A 19,622-nucleotide genomic window follows, 5' to 3' on the forward strand; every position below is an offset into this window, starting at 1 on the left:
AGAGCTGGGTCGGAGCATGGCAGCGTTTCAGCAGTCAGCCAATGGGGAGGGAGGTTTAGGAAAGGGGGTGCTGTGAGAAAGCCACTGGGGAGCCTGAGTGGGCCGCTGCATCGGGACGCTGCCCAGAGCTTCAGGACAGAGAGAGGAGGGCACCCAAGGGAGCTGGCCTGGCTGCCTGGCAGCCCCACCGGCCTCCGCGTTTGCACCCAGTGTAGTGTCTGGGCCCTGTCTGCACCTCTCCTAGGGTGGAGAGTGCCTTCCCTCCCCAGGCAGGCTTTCCACTCTGGGCCGCATTGGAGACAGTGTGTCCAGACACTGGGTTTGAATGTGTCTCTGACAGTTCCCACTGATTCTTCAGAATCACAGGTGCTATCTGGAATTTGGCAAAAGCCACGGGCACCCTTCCTCAGAAAATGGACGGTACACACAACCCACAACATCACATAAATGACGTCAGTCTAGGCACACCTGGGTATGCTCCTGGGGGCCTGGGCCACTCTTCCTCCCCTGGGCCAGTGCTCAAGAGCAAGGCCCCGGGGGTCACATGCTCGTGGGCCTCATTTGTCAGCTATCACTGACCCAGCTCTGGTGTCCAGGGCCACCCCGACCTCATCCAATGTCCCTCAGGATGGACTCCAGCTCCGTCCCTCCCAGGCGACCCTCTGTCCATCTCTACTTTCCAGTGCCCAGCTCCTGCCTGGATGACACAGCCCAACCCCAAGCCCAAGAAATAACGCCACGCACTGCCATCTTCCTAAAGGTCGTTTTATTGTAAAACCATAAATACAACACTGACATGAAATCATTTATTTAAGCAACTGATTCTCTCTAACCATTAAAAGGATGTCTTTTTGCCTTGGCATCAACCAACCAGGAAATAATGTTGCAAGAATTCAGGGGAGGAGGGTAGGGGGTGTTGAATTCTGGGCTGGGGCTTTTGGCGATTTAAGGAACCAAGTGGACCCTTCCTCTTCACCCTGGGAATGTCCCACTTTTGGACAAGAACAGACAGGTAAAAACAGCAACATTTAAACAGCTCAGTTTTAAATTTTATTACTTTGTAAAAAAAATTTTTTTTTTTTCTGTTCCTTTCCTCCATTTGACATCAGTAAAAGTTTTAAACACCACAAAACTGATTTGGCTATAAATGGAGAAACGGTACCCAAACCAAAAGGAAACCGAAAACCCAGAGGACAAACAGAAAACCCTAAATAAACCCTCAAGTTTGGTCTCGGGGGTTTACAAATCACAAGAACCATCAACTCAACCCCCATGCAACGTGACTCCTTGTAGAGCTGCTGGATTCACATCGACGACACAGGAGACCGCAAACAACGTCTTTTGTTAATTAACACAGCAAGGGTGACACTAGGTAACTTTTTTTTTTTTTTTAATACAGTACATGGTACACAGGGTCCCAAGAAAACCCTGCACAAACCCCTTGTGGAGACTTGAGCCAAGCACTGGCTGCTTATAAAAATATTGTGTTGCTACAAAAGTATAAATTAATGCTACCGGTATTAAGAAATATTAAACACATAAAACTTATAAGGATTAAGAAAAATATTCATTAATACCTGTAGAAAACTCTGGCCTAAAAAAGATATTTTTTTGTGTGTTTCTTTTTTTTTGTAAATTTTTTTTTTTTTGTATTTTTTTAAGATGACTTGAGTTTCTTGCACTCGAAGAGAAAGACACAGTCAGATGTGCCCATGGTATTGCCTAGAACGTCTTTAACTACTGAGAAAGGATGGGGGTGCACACACGTGGTTACTGAGTGGGGCCTGGGAGGGAGGGGGCACCAAGGCTTTCGTAAGATTTACCTGATGTGAAAGAATCACCGACATGAAGTTATGGGGGGGGGGGAGGGGAAGGTAGGGTCATCAGAGAACAACCGAAAATAATTTATGCTCTTTAAAAAATCTCTCTGCTTCAGGTGGTTGTACAAAATGACCTCCTGATGCTTGGAGTCTGAATGGCCCTGGACATACTGCCCAGTGGGTCTGGGAGGTTCCAGCCCCGTGGGGCCCTCTGTCTCCTGGCTGGTGAGTTCCAGCCCTGTGCCAGTCCACGAGCTCACTCACTGCTTTGGAACCCGGCTACCCCGTCTGGGACCCTGTTTGGGTGAGAGGGAAGGGTCCTAGGCGGGGACCGGCTGGCACCTGGGTTGTGGGAGGAGCCCCCCTTCCGGTTGGCCTCAGACTCCAAGGTCTCTGCCAACCTGGACTTCAGGAAGCGCCACAGTGATCCCAGGCCCCTGAGGTTGTGGACAAGGCTGGGCTGTGCCCCTAAAAGGAACTTTGGTTCAAAGAGACGAAGGTGCCCGGTGGGACGTGTGGGTGGGGAAGCCCCCGGTGGGTCCTGATGCAGACACCCAACTGCAGACCTAGCACATCCTTCTCGGTACCGGAGCCGAATCTTTAAAGCAACGCCCATGGTGGTGGCGGCGGTGGGGCCACGAATATACAAACAGCAACCCGATGCCCTTCACCCTCATCAAAGCGGGAGCAGGCCCCTCTTTGCACAGAACCACAGGGCCCCTCTAGAGAACGAGGGGGCATCATGGACTACGATCCTCAAACCCAAAAGAGGGAGGAAGGAAAACAACTCAACAAGATCCTCCAGAAAACCCCGAGAAGGGAGAACTGGGAGGGGAGACGCGAGAGGGAAAACACTGTATCATTGGTTCACCATAACTGGCCTAGCAAACATTAGCCACAGTGACGAGGGGGCAGGCCCCTTCCCGACTGGATAGAGGGGGCTGAGGCGGGGCCGGCAGGGCCAAGACAGGAGCCCCCCTCCCCACCTACTGTCTCCAGGGGACAGCCTGAGCCTTCCTTAGCCTCTTGGTTTCATCTAAGCCAGCAGCCTTTCTAGAAGCCCTCCTCTAGGTACATCCCAGGCACAGAGGTGCTGCCGCTATTGCCCAGGCAAGGGCAGAGCTATGAACTTGCCCCAGCTCCATGGGGGCAGAAGGAGACTTCCAGCTGTGCCCTGGATGCTCCTCACTCCATCTTTGCCAGCACACCCATCGTCATGGCAACATCTCAGTACTGTCCCCTTCTGGGTCATTCCTCACGGGACCTCCCTTCTCCCTCAGCAGCCCAGGTTCGTTCCAAACCTTCCCTGTGAAGCTGTGGCCTCCCAGAGTGCCTACGGCATCCCCGACAGCTCTTCGGGCGCCCACTTTCCAAGCAGTTTAGTCCAAGTTCAAGCACAAGCCTGGGTGACCCCTAAGGGCAGAGGGTCAGCTTCACGGTGGAAAACATGCCTTGCAGAGTTTTTCTCTGGTGCTTCTTGAAAGTGCAGGAGAGAAAAGAGCAAGCTGAAGGACAGGAGGCTCACCAGCCTACAGAGCTGACATCCGAGAGAGTCCTTCCCAGAAATCGGGAGATGTAAAGCTTCTCAACTGCATCATCGGACTGCTCTCTCCTCACCAGGAAACCTCAGCACCCTCTTCCCAGCCAAGAGCCGAAGCCTGGATGCCAACCATGAAGCTGCCAGGCTGGGTGATGGCAGTGTCCTCGCTCACAGACACACGAGGTGGTTTTCTATGCCGTGAACCCTGAAATGAAGAGTAGCCACAAGGAGCTTCATCTGACGGCCCCTCTGTTTCCTGGTTTCTAGCTACCATCTGGAGGGAGGCCTGGCTGGTGGACCTGGGCAGAGGGAAGAACCATGTTGGCACAAGTCCCGGCATCCATTCATGACAACTGGGATGGCACGCCTGCTCTTGGTGAAGCAGAGACCCCTCGGCTACTCCACACCTGTGGCACCACCCACGAGGCTATGGTCCTTGGCTTGGGCTTTGGTGGCGAAGCTGACTGGCCTCAGAGGAGGCGGGAAACCCTGCAGAGTGGACGTGTGTTTTCTCCGCATCCTCGCTGGGGTCCGTGCATGTCAGCAGCAAGGCCCCTTCTGTCCTGGGAATCACACACTTCTGGCAAACTGTGTCCAAGTCAGCAAGGCAGACTCTGCCTTGAGCTGTAGAGTCCCTCAGTGGTCAGTGGCCACAGAACTTGGAGGCAGAAGACAGACCTTTCTGAAGGTCCACGTCAGGGCAGGCGCCAGGAGATGAGCTGGAAGAGCCGACCTCAATCCTTTGGCTGAGCTAGAATTTGGATAGGGTGGATATTGCTGGAGACGAGGGGCCAGTGGCTGGGCCTGTGAGATCTTTGGGTTTTATTAAGCTGTTCAATGCAAGGGGATCTGCAGTAGGCGAGCTGCCTGCGTGAGAAAGCAGACGGAGTGGGGACACCTTGATACAGCCCTTCCTACTGGCAACAAGAGTGCCTGAAGGACGAAAGACTGGAAGAGAGAAATGACTACCTGCGACCTTGTGCCCGGTATCTGGATGAGGCAGTCCCAGGAACAGCCTTCAGAAACCTTGTGGCACTCACACCTTCTCTGCAGAGCAAGCCAAGCCCTAAGGATCGAACTGAGGTGGAGAGGAGGAACAGAACAGGAGATGACATGTGTAACTGGATACCTGGATTTTATAAGACTTCCTCAAAATTTCACGCTGGAGGGCAGACATCCCCGAGTTCCAAGAAGGATGCTGATACTTGGGCTTGGTCCTGATGGCTTTGCAAGACAGTGAAATGCCGATTTGTGGAGTGGCCCCTAAAATGAGGCAGGACCAGCACAGCTCCCCGCTCAAAAGGAGAGAGAGGATGGGCTCTGAGGCTTGACTCCCACCAGCTACACAACACAGGCAGCTTCCACCCTCCTGTGTGGCTCAGAGTGCCAGGCCTCCCTGGCAGCAAGGCTGGAGGCCTTTGGTTGTAGGCATCTCCCCCATCAGCAAGCCTGCAGCCACCTTCTGGAAGATCTCCCAGTCTCATCAAATAGCCTGTCAATGCTCCCATATACTATAGAACGCGACACGAGGTGCCTGTCCAGTGCAGATAAGAGGCTCTTCCGATGGTGTGACACCCCTTGGAAATTCTGTAGAGTAAATGCCCAGAACTTCTCTGAGAGAGGAAATGGCATGGTGGTTCCTGAGACCATGGCTTGCTGCAGGGAACGTGGAAACGACCCTCTGGGATACATTTCAGTGTGTCCAAGATGCGGAGGGTTAGTTCTCATGAGGCAAATTGAGCAGGCTTGGCACCTGGGACAGTGTTCTGGTCCATGATCCTAAGCCTTGAGTTTTCAAATTAACTTAACTTCCCCAACGTTACTGCCATGGACCGGGGAGTAGGGAGAGGGCTGTTGTACAGTGCTTTTTGAACTCGAGGTATCTTGCAGTTGAACAATGTTTTATTACTAAGGAGGGATGTGGTGGACTTGGTCAGCCCCCCAGGATGGTAGAATGTGCCTTTGCAAATGGCTCCCCCCATGATGGTGGGCACCAAGGGGATACTGGACCACCAGTATATATTCACTGAGAGGTGGGGTGGGACGCTGAGCACTGATCTTGACAAAACCACCTCTTGAGAGGGGAAAGGGTCACCCTCTTGGCATTTAGGCTAACTGTGGGAACCTAAACCGCTCACAGAGGAAGAAAAGCCTAAAACCATCTTTCACAGCATCAAGTTGAACGTGGCCTAATGCCATTCTACCCTCAAACATCCATCATTGGGCCTGCAAGGCACCGTGCTCAACTACCGTCCCAGAAGGAGGGCTGAGGCTCATGTGGGGGACCCCCAGGGCCGTGGGCAGTGGAACCCCTGGAATCTCCGGGATCCTGGGGAGGAAGAGGAGGTCGTGGGTCTGAGGTGTGATGGATGTGAACATGGATCAACTCAGGATTCCCTGCTGAGCCGGAAGGGTCAGTGACGCGGCAAGTAGTGTAATGCACTCTGGGTACAGAAATCAGACATTCGCAGTACCAGACGCAGTGAGCCAGGAGGGCAGTCTTCCACTTACAGTCAGCACTCCTAAGCCACATGTTTCTCTGTGGCTTCCACCAAATCCCACGTCTGCGAGACCTGTGACTCCAATACCTCTCCTGGTCTCCAAACAGCACAGCCAAGTTCACGGTCTTGGCTGTTTCAAATACAGGAAAACTGGACCGTACAGGGAAGGTTGATAAAAACCTCAGGATACTGAATACACCACTGAGATGAGCTAGTTTACAGTGTGACTCGAGGAACAAAAAGGGCAATCAAAAAAAAAAAAACACAAAAAAATCCTCCAAAATATAAGTTATAGACATTCAGTGCCTCCTAGCAGAGTCTAAATCAAATTGGAAAAAAAAAGGCAAAAACTGCTAAAATGTTAGGAAAAAAATTATTAAGGAGTGGAGACAGTTATCTTATACTTCTTTGAAAATGTCTTTTTTTCTCTCTTATATTAAAAAGCAAAAGGTCAGCTTTATATTCTTAAAAGTCTCCTTTCCTGATTTGGGGAGATAGATAGGTGTGTTTCTAAGGCGGCTGCCCCCTGACACCCAGGGGTATCGTAAAGGCAGCAGCTCAATGCCCTGAAGGTGAACGAGAACAAAGTCCAGTGCAGAAGCTGTCCATCTGATGCAGTTTGGAGAATCCATGGCAGGGCAGCTGGGGAGGAGTGGGGCGTGACAGGGTCAGGAAGACTGGGGGCGGGGATGGCGGGCAGTAGGGGGACCACAGGGTGAAGGACAGAGAGCGTCAAGTCACTTCAGATCTCAGCTGCCTGAACATTTCACAACATCAGTTTGTACAATCTGCACACCTGAAAATGGAGTCTTTTAAAGCCCCCTCACTGAGAAAAGGAAGTGAAGCGTCTTCCCTCTTTCCCAAACACTCAGCTTTCCTGACACGCCCAGTTTAATGCACACACGCCCACGAGGGGGCATGCATGCATGCACCAGGGGAGTGTGTGTGTGCACGTGTGTGCAACACTTCGGGAGCCACGCAGACGAGCACAGAGCTGCCCGTGCACACACATGCACACACACACTGAAAAAAAGCACTTAAGTTTCCAGGGGGCGTTTATAATGAGGTCCACAGTGTTTAGAACTTAAATTCCTTTTCTTTGTTTGCGACAGTGTTGTGTGGGTTTTTTTTCCTTCTTTGAACGTTCTCTTTTCTTTCTCTCTTTCATGTTTTTTTTTCAATCTGGAAGTCTTAAAGCATGTTGGATTTCAGAAACATGAGTTTGTTCATATCTTCTGGACTGAGCAGTCGCCTCCTTTTGATGAGAAGTGCTTGTTCACACATATTTACACACCCGCTCCTGGCCCCCACGGCTGGTACCGCGAGGAGCCAGAAGGCGAGCTTGGCGAGTTTTGTGTGCTTTTGGGTCACGCACGACCAGTACTGGAAGAGATCGGGGGTGGCCTGGAAGAGGGGCTCCTGCAGGTAATCGTACACTTCATTCTTCCCGAGCCGGTCGTCCTCCTGGGTGGCAGGGTTTTCTCCGGGGGCGGAACGGGGCTTCTTGGCTGCGGGCTCGAAGTCGGCCTCCTCAGTCCAGGACTCCTTGACCTCGTTGATGAGCTCGCACACCTTGCCGATGATCTCCTCGTGCTGGTAAGGGGGCACGGGCCGCAGCTTCTGCTGCGGGTCTAGGATCATGGCCACCTTGTGCGCTGGGTGCACCTTGAAGTTCTCCTTGAGCGCCTCCAGGAAGAGGTGGCACAGCTTGCTCACGGTGCCCGCGTCGTTGGCCTTGGCCGTGAACAGCTTCTCCAGCCTGACGTAGGTGGGGAGCACCAGCTGCAGGGTGGGCTGGCTCTCGTTGCTCAGCTCGATGACCGCCTGCTTCACCGGCGTCAGGATGGCCGCCAGGTTGCTGAGCAGGTGCTTATTGAGGCTCTGGATGAGGTTCATCTTCTTGGCCCGGCTGTAGAACTCGCAGATTTGCTCGTAGCGCTCGTGTACCAGCAGCAGCGAGTCCGTGACCGAGTTCCAGCAGGGCGGCGGAGAGGTCTCCTCCAGCGAGCCGAAGGTCTCCTTGGCGAGGCCGGTGGAGCCCGCCAGGTCCTCGCACACGTTGAGCAGCTCGATGACCTCGTGCATGCTGCGGGCCTGCAGCGTCCGCTTGCTCAGCACGCTCTGCACCACCGAGTTCAAGGCACAGGCTGAGCAGCGCAGGCACATGCCAGCCTTGGAGAAGGCAGACGTGCTCACCCGGCAGTCCGTCACGTACACTGTCCTGATCTCCGACATCACGAACTCCGACAGCACGTTCTGCACCCAGTGATGCACCAGGTCGCCGCTGTCGCGAATGTCCGCGCCCTTCACGCCTAGCACGTAGCTCTTGATGTGGTTGCCCTCGGCCTGGTAGGCCGTGAGGATGTAGCAGGAGTCGGGGCCGACACTCTGCGAGTGGCAGGTCACGCCGATGCCCAGGCAGGCGTTGCTGCCCAAGGCGCACGTGACCTTCACCTTCACCTGGTTGTACATGCGCGGCAGGTGCTTCAGCGCCAGCGTATTGAAGTTGCCCAGGATCTCGGTGACCGAGAAGGCCCCGTAGCGGGCGCCGCTGTCCACCAGTGTCTGGGCCAGCTTCAGGAACTCCTTCCCGCTCACCACGCTCAGAGCACCCAGGTCGGCACACATGACCCGCAGCAGCCGCTCTGCGATGTTCTGCCGCTCCTTCTCAGGGATCATGCTGTTGGGTGTCAAACCACTGGTCGTGGCTGGTGGGTGAGGGGGGACACAAAGAGAGGTGTGATTAATCCTGGCATTCAAGGCTCCTTGGTCTGACAGCAGCCTAATACTCAAGCATTTAGTATGAGGAATTACAAAGCGATTTTATCTTGTGTGCAAACTGATGGTCCTGGCAAGTCTTTAACATGTGACAGTTAAAGAATGAAGTTCTGTGATTGACTAGTAATGCCTGCCGTGGGCAAGGGAGCAGAGGGTAGTGGTATGTGCGCAAATATTTGCTACATGTGCCATTCACCTCGACCTCTGAAGCTAACTAGTCTAACCTGTTCCTCAAAACAGAAACAGCCTGATACAGAAGGCGTTAGTGAATAAGATACCTGAGGCCACAGTGTCAGGAAAAAGCAGACCAGAGAAATCGTGGGGAGTGGATTCTAATTCTGATTCTGTCATGAATTTGTGTCCTCTGATCACAAAGAGATCAGGTCTCCCCAGACCTCCTCTGTCCATCCCGTGAGGTCAGAATTCCCATCAACTAGGTCTCAGGTGTGAAAGTGCATGGTCTCACATCACCATGGGAGGTACAGGGGTGTGGAGGGGGGCAGAGGGGAACAAGCAGGGGGAGGGGCTGGAGCAGACTTCACCAGTCCCTGGCGTCCGCCTGGGAAAGACCTACTGTTGTTGGCACTGTTCCTCTGGGCTTGGGGCTTCCACTTCTCCTCCACGACAGCAGGGGGCGATCGGGACTGGTTGGAGGCGATGTTGTTTTCATTGTCCGCTGTGGGCACAAAGGGGACAGTGTATTTCCCTGAAGCGCCAGAGGTCTGTTAGCTAACAAGGAGAGAACTAGAGCATGCAAGTGAAGACGAGACTAATCTCTGGGACTCGGGCCTGGGTTCAAATCCCGGCTCCTTAGACAACTATCTGATGCCTGCAAAGCATCATTTTCAACACTTGGAAGAATGAAGATAACTCCACAATTGCTGGAAGAACTAATAAGAGATAATATAGGGAAAGAGCAGGGGGCACAGTGCCCAGCATGGAGTAAGCACTTGGGGAATGGGAAGCACCATGTTCTGAGTCTGGATGGGAGGCTCCCCAATACCCACAAGCACAAAGTTCTGAGGCTGGGGAAGGGGTGCCCATTACACCCCAAGAGGCAGAGAGCATCTCACGCTCTTGCTTCTTTGAAGTGTGTCTTTTTGTCTCTTTAGTGTATTTACTAGAAACTTAATTAGATGAACACAGCAAAAGCAAAGCCCTATATGACATAAAGTATATAATTCGCAACCCCCTCATTACATGCAGAAGGTGAAAGAAAAGCGCACACGTAGGAAAGGATTTGCTCAGGATCATACAGAAAACCAGCAGCAGAGCCGGGATGGACAGCCCAGGTCCTTTGGTACCTGGATGCATCCTCCATGAATTCCCCTAATTTTTGTTAACCTGTACGTTTACATTGGTATTCAGTTTTAAATAATGGGCACACGCCATACTCGTCTATGCACGGTCACTTCTTGACATTTTTATAGAACTGTTTCTAAGTAGAAATTATCTGAGTTACATATTTGCCATCAGAAATGACCACACCATCTTTTACTGCACCATACTTTACCAACTGTTAACTACACCCTCGGTTCCTGAGCTTCAGGGCTGTGCCATTTCCAGTATGACTATTCTGCTATGAACCTATTTGCCCAATATTCTAATATTGTTTTTCTGTGCTCTTTTACTGTTGTTGTGGGTGTACCTCCTTGAGACATCATCTGACAGGTAGAATTCACAACCTGAGGCTATCAGTGGGTCAGTGGGCTCTGTTCAGGATTGCCAGACATTGTCCCTCCTTTCTTCTCAATTTAAGGCATCAGACCTTAGAGGTCAAGGCCAGAATTTTCATACCTAGAAAAGAGACTTCTCCAACTTCTACACATTCACAGTCAGCCAGCTAGAAGACTCTGGGATGGGCATTCAAGGAATATTTTGTAGCCACTAAAAAGGTGGCTGTGTACCCTGGAGAAACATGTGAAAATGCATAAGATAATGAAAAGCACACTCTAATCAGAATTTCATATGTATTTTTAGAGATATGTACTTTAAACTTACAAGCCAAAGAATGAACAGATTTATGCATCAAAATCTATGGGGAGGGGACTTTCACTTCTGCCCATTAAGGATGCCCTACCATAGGAACTGCTCTCCAGTTTCAAACAACTACTGATCATGATACAACTGCTTTCAAACAGGCAACCCGTGGTGTGAGCCCAGAAAAAGAAGCAAATGTGGTGAGCTCTCTGACTGCCCTGCTTACTGCCTGGAGGCAGGGAACTGAACAAGCACAGTGGTCACCTTTAAGAGACAGAGATCAAAATTCAGGCAGAGACAGCTAGAATTTACACGGAAAAGTACTAAGGCAGAGGAAGTGTCAGAAAGAGGGAGCCCTGGAGATTGTAGGGGGTTCTCTGGAGTCTTTGATCAAACTAATCTACCTGTTGCTGTTTAGACGCTAAGTTGTGTCTGACTCTTTTGCGACCCCATGGACTGTAGCCTGCCAGGCTTTTCTGTCCATGGGATTTCCCTGGCAAGAATACTGGAGTGGGTTGCAATTTCCTTCTCCAGGGTATCTTCCTGACCAGGGATCAACCTGCATCTCCTGCACTGACAGGTGAATTCTTTACAACTGAGCCACCTGGGAAGCCCAATACATATGACCAAATTCCACAGGAATGGGGGAAGAATCATTAAAATGCAGTAGGATGGTAATTCCTAGGGCTACCCCACTGGGGAAGTCACCTGTGTTCCCTCAACCAGAATGGAGAGATCAACCTCAATGCACGAGAAATTGGACAGTTCCCTTGTATGCGTGCGTATATGCTACGTCACTTCAGTCAGCTCCTCTGTCCATGGAATTTTCCAGGCAAGAATACTGGACTGCGTTGCCATGCCCTCCTCCAGGGGATCTTCCTAACCCAGGGATTGAACTCATGTCTCTTGTGCCTCCTGCATCGGCAGGCGGCTTCTTTATCATTAGTGCCACCTGAGAAGCCCTGGACAGTCCCTTTATTATGCAGCTAAATTAGCCATTGATTAAGTGCTGCCCTAAACCTGCCCTAATACATTTTAAGAACAAGCCTCGGATGTATTAAACTGATTCCAGTTAACAAACTGTAAGCCAAGTTTAATAGTCTCTAAAAAATAAAAACTAGTACCAAACAATATGAAATTCACAACGTCATTCATCTAACCAGTACCGGACATTCAAAACAGTAGGCAAATATGACCTATAACCAGAAAAACAAAACCCAAAACCTAATCAATAGAAACAGACCTAGGAAGGATAGAGGTGATGTATTTAGCCAATAAGAATCTTACAATAGCAGTTGTAAACATCATAAATACGCTCAAGATATGAAGGGAAACACGAATAGCCTAAGGAGAGAAATGGGAGGTGTAAAAAAGAGCAAACTAAACTACACTCAAGTGGAACTTCTGAATATAAAAATAAGTGGTATAGGAAAAATACACTGTATGGGATAAAAACTAAATTAGATGCCACAGAAGAAAAAAAATCAGTGAAGTTGGAGACAGAGCCAAAAAAAAAAAAAATCCAATGAAAACCAGACTGGGTAAAAGTTTGTAAATAAATAAATGGAGTATGGACAATATTAAGCAGTTTAACACACATATGATTGGAGTCCCAGAAAAAGGGGGTGAGGCAGAAAAAATATTTGAAGAAACAGCCAGAATTTTTCCAGATGAAAACCATAAAATCAAGTTCTAAAAGCTCAACTAACTCAAAGAAAACACCACCAAGGCACACTATCATAATAAAATTGTTGAAAACCAGTGACAGGAACAGCCAGAGAAGAGGAAAAATTAAGTACAGGTGAACAAAAATAAGAAAAACAACAGACCCAGCAGGCCACAGAACGAAGTTAAAGGAGAATGTCAATCTAAAATTCTAAGGGCTGCCCTAGATGAATGGATAAAGAAGATATCATCGTGCAATTGATATAAACTATATTTATACAATGGGATATTACTCAGCTACCAAAAAGAATGAGAGACTTCCTGCAGTCCAGTGGCCAAGACTCCATGCTCTTAATGGAGGGAGCCCAAGTTCAATCCTTGCCCAGGGAGCTAGAGCCCACATGCCTCAACTTAGACCCTGTACAGCCAAATAAATATTTAAAAAAATGAAATAATGCCATTTGCAGCAACACGGAAGGCCTTAGAGGTGATCACACTAAGTGAAGTAAGCCAGACAATGACAAACACCATCTGATGTCACTTACATGTGGAATCTAAAACACAAACAAAAAAGGATACAAATAAACTTCTATACAAAACAGAAATAGACCAATGACATATGAAACAAACTTATGGCTACCAAAGGGAAAAAGGAAGGAGGGATAAATTATGAATTTGAGATTAACATACACAAACTAATATACAAGGACCCACTGTATAACACAGGTAATTATATTTAATATTTTATAATAACCTATAAGGGAAAAGAATCTGAAAAAATTGATATATATTCCTAGGGATTCAGTTATACATAACTGAATATAACTGAATCCCTATGCTGTATACCTGGAACTAATGCGACATTATGAATCAATTATAATTCAATTTAAAAAACTACAAAAATATTTTAAAAATAAATAATAAAACCCTAAATCCAGTGATACTATCTTGCACAAATGGAAATAAATAAGGGGAAAAAAAATCAAACCTGCAACTATAAGAAATGCTAAAGGAAATTCTTTAGGTATTAAAAAAAAAATGATACCAAATAAGAATCTGGATCTACAGAAAGAAAAGAAGAGTACTGGGAACTGTATGTATATGAACATAAAAGATATTTTCCCTCATTTTAAATCTCTTTAACAAGGTAACTGACTGCACAATGAATTGTGGTAATTACAAGTAGTAATAAACTGTATGGCAAAAATAACAGAGAGATTAGGAAGATGATACAGAGGATTTTGTTGAAAGTTTTTCACACAATATACAATATAATATCCTCTGAAGGTAGACTAACTAAGTTAGAAATGTATAGTGTAAAACTGAAATAAATCATTAAAAACACCCAAAGAATTACAGTTAAGAAATCCACTGTAGAGATAAAAATGGAATCATAAAAAATTCTCAGTCCAAAATGAGGCAAAAAAATTAGAGAAAAAGGAAGAAAGAACAAATGAAACAGTACACAAATAGGAAAATGGTGGATTTAAACCCAATAATATTGAAATCACATTAAATGTAAATGACATGGTCTCCACATTCCAAATAAAAGTTAGAGAATGTCATACTTTAAAAAAATACAAGACTACAAAGACATGAATAAGTTGAAAGTAAAAGGTTAAATAAAGGTATACTCCACAAATAGTACTGAAGAGAAGGCAGGAGATGCATGTGGTCGTATTACAGAAAAAACAGACCTCAGAACAAGAAATATGACCCGGGGTAACGGGAGACCGTGCATAATGATAAAGAAGTCAAATCACCAAGAATCCATAATGATCCTATGTTGTGCGCAAGTGGTAACAGAGCATCAAAATTACATGAAGCAAAAGTGAGAAAACTGGACAAGAAACAGCAGACCAAACCTACGACTGGAAATTTCAAGCTGTCTTCTCTCAGAAATTGCTACTCTCAGGAGAAAACGCCGAATGCAAACGGACAGAGAGCGGCAGCATCAAGCAGCCCAGTAGGCACACAATCGGATCCCCAGAAAAAGGAGGCAGAACAGAAAAACACCCAGACCATATGAAGTATAGTCTCTGACCATAACTGAATTAAATTAGAAATCAAAAACAAAAGGATATTTGGAAATATTTCAACTATTTGAATATTAAATATCACACCTGTAAGTAACTCAGAGGCCAAAGAAATATTAGGGAGGTCAGAAAATGCTTTGAACTAAATACTAACACATGCAAACCTCAGATTTCAAATTTCATGGGTACATCTAAGTGAATGTTATTTATAACATTGAAAGTTTTATTAGAAAAGGATAAAGGTTTAAAATCAGTGTCACAAAGCTTCACCACTAAGAGATCTAGAGACTACGTTTAAAGAGTAAGTTGAGTCTAACATAAACAGAAGGAAATAACACAGATAAAAGCAGAAATGAATGAAACAGAAAATGGATAAACACCATAGAAATCAAACTAAAAGCTAATTCTTGGTAGAAATCAGTAAAATTGATAGCCCTCTAATAAGAAAGATTAAAAAAAGAAAGGAGAGGAATGCAAATTATTAGTAGTAGGAATAAAAGAAGGGGACATCACTACAGATGCTACACATTTTAAAGCGATGAATGGGGACATGATTATGGGGACTTCCCTGGCAGTCCAGGTGTTAAGAAGCCATCTGCTAATGCAGGGACACAGGTTTGATCCCTGGTCAGAGAAATAAGATCCCACATGCGATGGGGTAACTAAGCCCAAGCAGGGCACCTAGAGAAGCCCTGCATGCTGTGGCTACTGAGCTCTAGCACTCTGGAGACCGCACACAGCTAGAGAGTCCACGGGCTGCAGCTAGGACCTGATGCAGCCAAACAAACAAATATTTTAAAAAATGATTATGAACAACTTTATGCCAATAAATTCAACCATTTAAGTGAGGCCAAAAAAAATTAATAAACCTAAAAATGTAAAGTATCTAAGTTCACTTCAGAAGAAATAGGTAACCTAAATATCTCAAGTTCTGCAATTATTAAGAAATTCAGATCATAGCTCACATAATTTCCCATAAAGAAAATTCCCACATGAGTTGACAGCAAAGTTTGACCAAATATTTAAGGAAGGAATAATACAGATTCCAAACATATAGTCCCAAAAATCAGAAGAGGAAAGATCATTTCCCGATTTGTTTTACAAGGCTGTCATTACCTCAATCCAAAACTAAAGAAAAAATTATAACAAAAGAAAGTACAGGGACTGCCTGGTGGTCCAGTGGCTAAGACTTCACACGTCCAGTGCAGGGAGACCCCAGATTCAATCTCTGGTCAAGGAACTAGATTCTACTTGCAACTAAGAATTTGCATGCCTTAACTACAAAATCCTGCTGGAAGGTCCTGTTTGCCTCAACTAAGACCAAGCACTGCCAAATAAGTACATAAATAAATATTTTTTTAAAAAAAGAAAAGAAACTACAGACCAATATCCCTCAATATATACACAAAATGCTTACTTAGCAAAGTAAATATAGCAATATATAAAAATAATAACACATCATGGGAGTTCCCTGGTGGTCCTCAAGTCAGGACTCAGAACTTTCACTGCTGTGCCCTGGGTTCAATCCCTGGTTGGGGAACTAATATCCCACAAACCATATGGGATAAAATAAAAAATAAAAATAATAGCACATCATGAATAAGCAAAGTTAATTCCAGAAATGGGGTACTTAATAAAAGAAAACCAATCGGTGTAATTTCCTATACTAAGAGGGAAAAAAAATAAGAAAGATCATTTTATCTCCATAGATAAAACACACTATAAAAGTGATAAAATCCAGTACCCACCCATGATACAAAATCTCAGCAAACTAGGAAGAGAAGGAAACTTTTTCAACGTGATAAAGGACATCTAAAAGAACCCTTAAGTTTACTGATCTGATAGAAATAAAAAGGATTATTTATAAGGAAATACTATGAACCAATTAGACAACCTGGATGAAACAGATAAGTTCCTAGAAAACATAAACTACAAAAACTGACTTAAGCAGCAGAAAATCTGGATATACCTATACAGAAACTGAATTAGTGATCAAAGTACTGACCACAAAAAAGCAGCAAAGGAAAGCCCAGGTTCAGATGCCTTTACTGATGAACTGTATCATATGGTAAAGACCTTTTCACAAATTCTTCTGAAAATAGGAGGGAACACTTCTCAATTCATTCTATGAGGCAGGTATTATTCTGACACCAAATCCAGACTAAGAAGTCACAAGAAAAGAAACTATGCCCACTATACCTTTTGACTATGGATACAAACACCCTCAATAAAATACAGCTGACCAAATCCAACAACACATACAACAGGCTACATGCTATGACCAAGCAGCATTTATTCCAGGAATACAGGTCGGTTCAACATGCAGAAATCAATACCATATTAATAGAAAAAAGACAAAAACTACCTGATCATTTTAATTGATGCTGAAAAATTATTTGACAAAATTCAATACTCTTCCCTGGTGGCCCGGATGGTAAAGAGTCTGCCTACAATGCGGGAGACGTGGGCTCAATCCCTGGGTCGGGAAGAAACCCTGGAGAAGGCAATGGCAACCCACTCCAGTACTCCTGCCTGGAAAATCCCATGGATGGAGAAGCCTGGTAGGCTATAGTCCATGGGGTTGCAAAGAGTTGGACACAACTGAGAGACTTCATTTCACTTCACTTCAATACTCTTTCATGATAAAAACACTCAACAAACTAGGAATTGAAGGGAATTTTTCAACCTGATAAAGGGCATCTATGAAAAACCCATTACTAACATTATACTTAATGGTTAAACATTAAAATTTTTCCTCTTAAGATCAGGAACAAGGTAAAAATGAACACTCTATCTCTTTTATTCAACATGCATTAGAGGTTCCAGTCAGGGCAATTAGAAGAAAAGAAAGAAAGAAAAACAAAAAGAAAGGGCATCCAGATGAATGGAAGAAGTTAAATAATCTCTATTTATAGATAACATACTACATCACTGTGTATAGAAAATCCTATGGAAAACACAGATACACACACAACTATTAGAACTTGTAAATAAGTTCATCAAGATTTTCAGATATAAGATCAACATATTAAAGAAATCATACTTGTGTACATTAGCAATGAACACTCCAAAAATTAAATTAAGGAAATAATTCCATTACAATAGCTTCTAAAAGAGTAAAACACTTAGGAATAAATTATAAAATAAGATTGTACACTTGAAACTAAAAATATGTTTGAAAAATTCAAAGGCAGCTTAAATAAATGAAAAGGCATTCCATTTTCATAGATTAGAAGACAATATTGTTAAAATGGCAATATTCCCTAAATTGATCCAGATTCAACCCAATCCCTATCAAAAGTCCTGCTATCTTTTTTTGCAGATATTGACAAGTTGATCCTAAAGTTTATGCAGAACAGCCAAGCACTCTTGAAAATGAACAAAGCTGGAGAGCTTAGACTTCCTGATTTCAAAGCTATTATAAAGGCATGGTAATCCAGACAGTGTGGTACTGGCACAAAAATAGACATACAGACCAATGAAACAGAATTTAGAATCCAAAAATAAACCCTCAAATTTTCAGTCAACTGATTTCTAACAAGGGTGCCAGGACAATGCAACAGGGAAATGAATAGTCTTTTCAAAAAACTGAGCTGGGAAAACTGGATACCCACATGCAAAAGAATGAAGTTTGACCCCTACCTCACACCACATACAAAAATTAACACAAAATGGAATATGGGCCTAAATCTACGAGCCAAAACTAGAAAACTCTTACAGAAGAAAACAGGAGTTAAGTCTTTGTGACCCTCGATCAGGCAATGATTTCTTACACATGACATCAAAAGCACAAACAATGAAAAAAAGTCTTCATCAAAAATTTTTGTGCTTAAAAGGACAGCATCAAGAAAGCGAAAAGACAACCTACAGAATGGGAGAAGATGTTTGTAAATCATCTATCTATAGAGGCTTCATGTCTCTACAGAGATAAAATGATCTCTTACAACTCAGTAATAAAAAACCCCCAAAACACCCAATTAAAAAATGGGCAAAGGATTTGAACCAACATTTCTCCAAAGGAGATACTTAAATGGCCAATAAGCACATAAAAAAATGTTAAACATCATTTGTCATCAAGAATACACAGAAAAGGAAAGATATACCCATCTGAATGCAGAGTTCCAGAGAATAGCAAGGAGAGATAAGGAAGCTTTTTCAGTGATCAATGTAAAGAAATAGAGGAAAACAACAGAATGGGAAAGACTAGAGATCTCTTCAAGAAAATTAGAGATACCAAGGGAACATTTCATGCAAAGATGGGCTCAATAAAGGACAAATGGTATGGATCTAACAGAAGCAGAAGATACCAAGAAGAGGTGGCAAGAATACACAGAAGAACTGTACAAAAAAGATCTTCATGATCCAGATAACCAAGATGGTGTGATCACTGACCTAGATATCTTAGAGTGCGAAGTCAAGTGAGCCTTAGGAAGCATCACTACAAACAGAGCTAGTGGAGGTGATGGAATTCCAGCTGAGCTCTTTCAAATCCCAGAACATGATGCTGTTAAACTGTTGCACTCTATATGCCAGCAAACCTGGAAATCTCAGCAGTGGCCACAGGACTAGAAAAGGTCAGTTTTCATTCCAATCTCAAAGAAAGGCCATGCCAAAGAATGTTCAAACTATCGCACAGTTGCACTCATCTCACGCACTAGTGAAGTAATACTCAAAATTCTCCAAGCTAGGCTTCAACAGTACGTGAACCGAGAACTTCCAGATGCTCAAGCTGGATCTAGAAAAGGCAGAGGAACTGGAGATCAAATCGCCAAGATCTGTTGGATCACAGAAAAAGAAAGAGAATTCCCAAAAACATATACTTCTGCTTCACTGACTACGCTAAAGTTTTAACTGTGTGAATCTCAACAAACTGGAAAATTCTTAAACAGATGGGAATACCAGACCACCTTACCTGCCTCCTGAGAAATCTGTATGCAGGTCAAGAAGCCAACAGTTAGAACTGGACATTAAACAATGGACTGGTTCCAAATTGGGAAAGGAATACACCAAGTCTGTATACTGTCACCCTGCTTATTTAACTTATATGCAGAATATAGCATGTGAAATGCTGGGCTGGATGAAGCACAAACTGGAATCAAGATTGCAGGGAGAAATATCAATAACCTCAGATATGCAGATGATATCACCCTTATGGCAGAAAGCAAAGAGGAACTAAAGAGCCTCTTCATGGAGGTAAAAGAAGAGAGTGAAAAAGCTGGCTTAAAACTCATCATTCAAAAAACTAAGATCATGGCATCTGGTCCCATGACCTCAAGGCAAATAGATGGGGAAACAATGGAAA

The 19,622-nt window shown here is 45.1% G+C and overlaps 1 protein-coding gene across 24 annotated transcripts in view; it reads right to left on the reverse strand.

Annotated features, from left to right (window-relative positions):
• Window positions 1–749: 749 nt before the first annotated feature.
• ZNF618 (zinc finger protein 618) overlaps window positions 750–19,622 on the reverse strand; it is a 206,565-nt gene continuing 187,692 nt past the window's right edge. For all 24 annotated transcript variants that reach the window (XM_042242837.2, XM_042242846.2, XM_060408853.1 and 21 more), the window contains 2 exons: window positions 9,214–9,315; window positions 750–8,569 (listed from right to left, as the gene is read on the reverse strand). In XM_042242837.2, coding sequence (XP_042098771.1) covers window positions 7,053–8,569; window positions 9,214–9,315 — 1,619 coding nt within the window. In that variant the 3' untranslated portion in view covers window positions 750–7,052. The remainder of the gene's footprint in view (window positions 8,570–9,213; window positions 9,316–19,622) is intronic.

This window comes from Ovis aries, chromosome 2 (genome assembly GCF_016772045.2).
Source record: "Ovis aries strain OAR_USU_Benz2616 breed Rambouillet chromosome 2, ARS-UI_Ramb_v3.0, whole genome shotgun sequence".
Classification (NCBI taxonomy): Eukaryota; Metazoa; Chordata; class Mammalia; order Artiodactyla; family Bovidae; genus Ovis; species Ovis aries.